Source organism: Mastomys coucha, unplaced genomic scaffold (assembly GCF_008632895.1).
Source record: "Mastomys coucha isolate ucsf_1 unplaced genomic scaffold, UCSF_Mcou_1 pScaffold6, whole genome shotgun sequence".
In the NCBI taxonomy this organism is placed as follows: Eukaryota; Metazoa; Chordata; class Mammalia; order Rodentia; family Muridae; genus Mastomys; species Mastomys coucha.
The window spans coordinates 101,811,737-101,816,249 of NW_022196912.1; the positions used below are offsets into that span (position 1 = coordinate 101,811,737).

Consider the following 4,513-nt stretch of genomic DNA (forward strand, 5'->3'; position numbering starts at 1 on the left):
TCTCTCTCTCTCTCTCTCTCCCTCCCCCCCCTCTCTCTCTCTCTTTCTCTCTCTCTCTGTGTATGTGTATGTGTGTTTTCAGAGGTTAATATGAGATGTCTTCCCATATAGCTCTCACACAGGATCTCTCACTGAACATGAAATTCACAGATTCAGCTAGACTTGGCTGACCAGCAAGCCTCAGGGATCCCCAGTCTCCACCTTTCCCATGCTAGGATCACAGGAATGCACCAGTACATGAGGTTGATGGGGGAGGCCCTGAACTCGGGTCCTCTGCTTGCCTGGCAAGCACATTATCTACAGAGCCATCTCTTATAGACACCATGGTCTCACTAACTCTTACACATTGCCGAACTGGAAACCAGGCCTCTGATACAGCACCCTCTTGCACGGCTGGGATGTCCTAGAGAGAAGCCAAACTCAACCAGATGGGGCATAGAACTAACTTAGCCACTAACCACTTCCTCGTCTTTCTTCCTCGTCTTTGGCCATTGTAATGGCCAAAGTCCAACACCACAGTCCTCAAACTGGAGCTGGAAGACAACTGCATACAGGAGGAGGGCATCCAGAGTCTGATGGAGATGCTGCATGAGAACTACTACCTGCAGGAGCTGGTAGGGTGCCCTCCCCCTCCTCCAGCTCCTCCTGGCACACCTGGAGACTCAGAACCACTCAAGCCAAGCCAGAGCCCTCCACCCCCAGCCCTGGTCAGCTTTGGGCAATCTCTAACCAGTCTGTGGGATCATCCTCTGTAGACACAACTTCTCAGAGGAGGGCCATGTTTCAGAGGTTGGCTCTGGCACTGTACCTTGTGGCTGTGGGAAAAGCTAAGGAGCTATTTCCGGCTGTACAAGTCCCCACAAGGAATAACTTACCCGTGCTAACAGAACTGAGCTCTCTTCTGTGGAAAGCAGGGACCTGGTGAGATGGCTCATTTTTCAGATTCTCCAAATGAATCAGCCTTAAGTTTCTAAACAACCACCATGCTTATCTGAAGTGCCAAGGCTAAGTTGAGGGAGTAGGGTGTCAGTAACGACAATGTTAGAGGGAGAAAAAAAATGAGATATTGTGAGAGATGTTAGAGAAGCCATATTGGCAGCACACTTTCCTGCCTTCTCTTCTCTCTGTCCTTTGCATTACCTTAATTCTAAGCCTTTCACACCAATCCTACTCTCTCCACCATCCCCTGACCAGCCCCACTTGGTTCTGAGAGCCTCTTTGTGTGAGTCTTCCCTGCGTGCGCATGTGTTCTTGCCTCTCAGAACGTGTCTGGCAATAACCTTGGTTTGGAAGGAGCCAGGACCATCTCAGACTTCCTCCAGGAGAATAACTCTTCACTCTGGAAACTGAAACTTTCAGGTGAGCCCATGAACGGGGAGGAAAAGTCACTGAGAATCAAAGGAGAGTACAGAGGCTCCTAGGGTCTGGGTATTCTAGGCCAACGTCTTTTGGTCTCAGAACAGGATACTGCATCTTCCCCTTGCTGGACCAGGCAGCCTTTCCTTGTAGGGCAACACCAGCTTCCTGCTCTCCTTAGCAAGCCTCTCTCTGCAGCATTCACCCCTGGTCTTGAGCATCTCCACCTTCTGGGGTCTGCTCAGCTTATGTACCTTCTTTTCTTACTCTGTACATGTTTCGCTCTTGTGACATCTGTTGTTTTCTTGATTTTCGAGACAGGGTGTCTCTATGCAGCCCTGGCTGTCCTAAAACTAGAGATCCTCTGCCTCTGCCTCCTGAGTGATGGGACGTAAGGCATGTGCCACCACCACCCAGCTCATGTCATCCTTTAAAGGGACTTCTCTGATCCCTAGCATGACAGCAATACTCTACCACTAATTACTCTCTGTCCTGTTTCTCCAGTCGTCAGCTATTTGATTGTTACACATATTCTTTGAGTGATAGCTTACCTGGTATTGGGCTAATGGGGTCACTGGGATAGTCTAGTACTAAACACACCCTCACTTGGGTTTGCAGCTCTATGCTATCTGCGGGGCTCTGGAGTGTCTATGCCAAGAAAAGAGTATAAGGAGTAGCCCTGTGCTCAACAGTAGGACCTCTCTGTAGGACAAGGTTTTACCCAGTGATTTGGGATTCTCATAGATAAGTCCCAGTCCAGGTGTCCTGCAAAATTCCAAAACTGACAAGGAAAAAAAAACTTTAAAAGTAGACCCTTGAACTAGGTGGTGGTGATGGTGCATGCCTTTAGTCCCAGCACTCAGGAGGCAGAAGCAGATTGATCTTTGTGTTTGAGGCCAGCCTGGTCTACAGAGTGAGATCCAGGACAGCCAGGGCTACCCAGAGAAACCCCCGTCACAAAGACAAACAAACAAACAAGTGGACACTTGCAGTTTCAGAAAGTCGAGCTCTCAGAAACAGGCTGTGTGCATCATTGCCTTTCTGTTGCTGTGATAATATATCATGACCTTATGGAAGAAAAATCCCCAAGTGCCTGCTCACAAAGCATGAGGACCTGAGGTTAGACCACAAACTCCATGTGAAAGCTAGATACAGGTGGCATGCATCAGTAACTCTCAAGGGAGGGGAAGAGATGAGCAGATCCAAGGATTTCTCTAGCCAGCATAGCCAAAATGGCTGGCTCTGAGGTTCTGTGAGAGATCATATGTCAAAAGATAAGTAGTGTGTGATAAAGACCTTCAGACACTGCACAGGTGTGTGCACAAACACACACACATGCTCACACACACACATACACACACATGCACACACATATACATACACATGTCCATGCATAATCACACAAGAACACAGAATAACAAAATAAAATTCAAAAAATAAATCCACACCTGAATTTGACAATGAAAAGAAATTTTAAGATACAAAGAAGTATCAGGCCCTGGCTGTCCTGGAACTCACCCTGTAGACCAGGCTGGCCTCGAACTCAGAGATCCACCTGCCTCTGCCTCCCAAGTGCTGGGATTAAAGGCGTGTGCCACCACCACCCAGCACAAAGAAGTATCTTAAAACATCAGTTACAAAGAAGTATCTTAAAATATCCATATCTTGGGGGCTGGAGAGATGGCTCAGTGGGTAAGAGCACTGACTATTCTTCCAAAGACCCTGAGTTCAACTCCCAGCAACCACATGGTGGCTCACAACCACTGGTAATGGGATGTGATGCCCTCTTCTGGTGTGTCTGAAGACAGCTACAGTGTACTTATTTATAGTAATAAATTAGTCTTTGGGCCTGAGTGAGCAGGCTCGACCAGAGCAAGCAGAGGTCCTAAAAGTCAATTCCCAACAACCAGATGAAGGCTCACAACTATCTACAGTGTACTCATATACATAAAATAAATAAATCTTTTTTTAAAATCCTTATCTTAACAGTATCCAGAAAAAATAGGATGCTTATTTTTTTGTTTTGTTTTTTATTGATTTAAGTTTTATTGCATTATGGTCAAAAAAGATAAATGATTTCAATTTATCTGAATTTGTTAACATTTAAAAACATATTTTAAGTAAATAGAATTAAGTGACATTCTTGTTTTCCTTTTGTACCCTAACCCTTCCCAAAGACCCCCCTTCAATACCTACAATATCTTTTTTTGTCATATATTTTAAAATTCATAAGATATTATAACAATAAAAATGAGTATTATAAAAGTTGTTTGATATAAAACAACAATCAATTTAACAGTCTTATGTAGATGCTTGTCTACAGGAATACTGAAAATACATACATTTTTCTCAATATAAATTTTAAATAACTCCAAACATATTAACTGTATATTTTAAAATAATATATCACTACAAGTATTTTTAATGAACATAAATAGTCTTTTTTTATATTTTCTTTACTTACATGTCATATGATTTCTCCTTTCCCAGTTCCCCTTCAAAAACAAAAAAACAAAAAACCAAAAAAACAACAAGAACAAACCCCTGTTCCCTCCCCCTTCTCTCTGCTGGCCATCCTCTACTATACACATGCTGCCAGAGCCATCAGTCCCACCATGTGCACTCCTTAGTTGGTGGTTTAGTCCCTGGGAGCTCTGAGAGTACTAGTTAGTTCATATTGTTGTTCGTCCTAAGGGGCTGCAAACCCTTCAGCTCCTTCGGTCCTTTCTCTAACTCCTTCATTGGGGACCCTATACTCAGTTCAATGGATGGCTGTGAGCCTCTCTCTACTTCTGTATTAGTCGGATACTGTCAGAGCCTCTCAGGAGACAGCTATATCAGGCTGGAGTGCCCTTCCTTCAGTCTATGCTCCATAGTTAGTCTTTGCAACTCCTTCCATGGATATTTTGTTCCCTCTTTTAAGAAGAAATGAAGTGTCCACATTTTGGTCTTCCTTCTTCTTGAGTTTCTTGTGGTTTGTGGATTGTACTTTGAGTATTCTGAACTTCTGGGCTAATAACCACTTATCAGAGAGTGCATACCATGTGTGTTCTTTTGTGATTGGGTCACCTCACTCAGTTTGATATTCCCCAGATCCATCCATTTCCCTAAGAATTTGATAAATTCATTGTTTTTAATAGCTGAGTAGTACTCCATT

General features: G+C 44.1%; 1 protein-coding gene across 3 annotated transcripts in view; it reads left to right on the forward strand.

Moving 5' to 3' along the window:
- Positions 1–4,513, forward strand: part of Lrrc74a (leucine rich repeat containing 74A) — a 36,697-nt gene that overhangs the window by 9,850 nt on the left and 22,334 nt on the right. For all 3 annotated transcript variants that reach the window (XM_031357104.1, XM_031357103.1, XM_031357105.1), the window contains exons 4-5: positions 507–614; positions 1,263–1,359. In XM_031357104.1, coding sequence (XP_031212964.1) covers positions 507–614; positions 1,263–1,359 — 205 coding nt within the window. The remainder of the gene's footprint in view (positions 1–506; positions 615–1,262; positions 1,360–4,513) is intronic.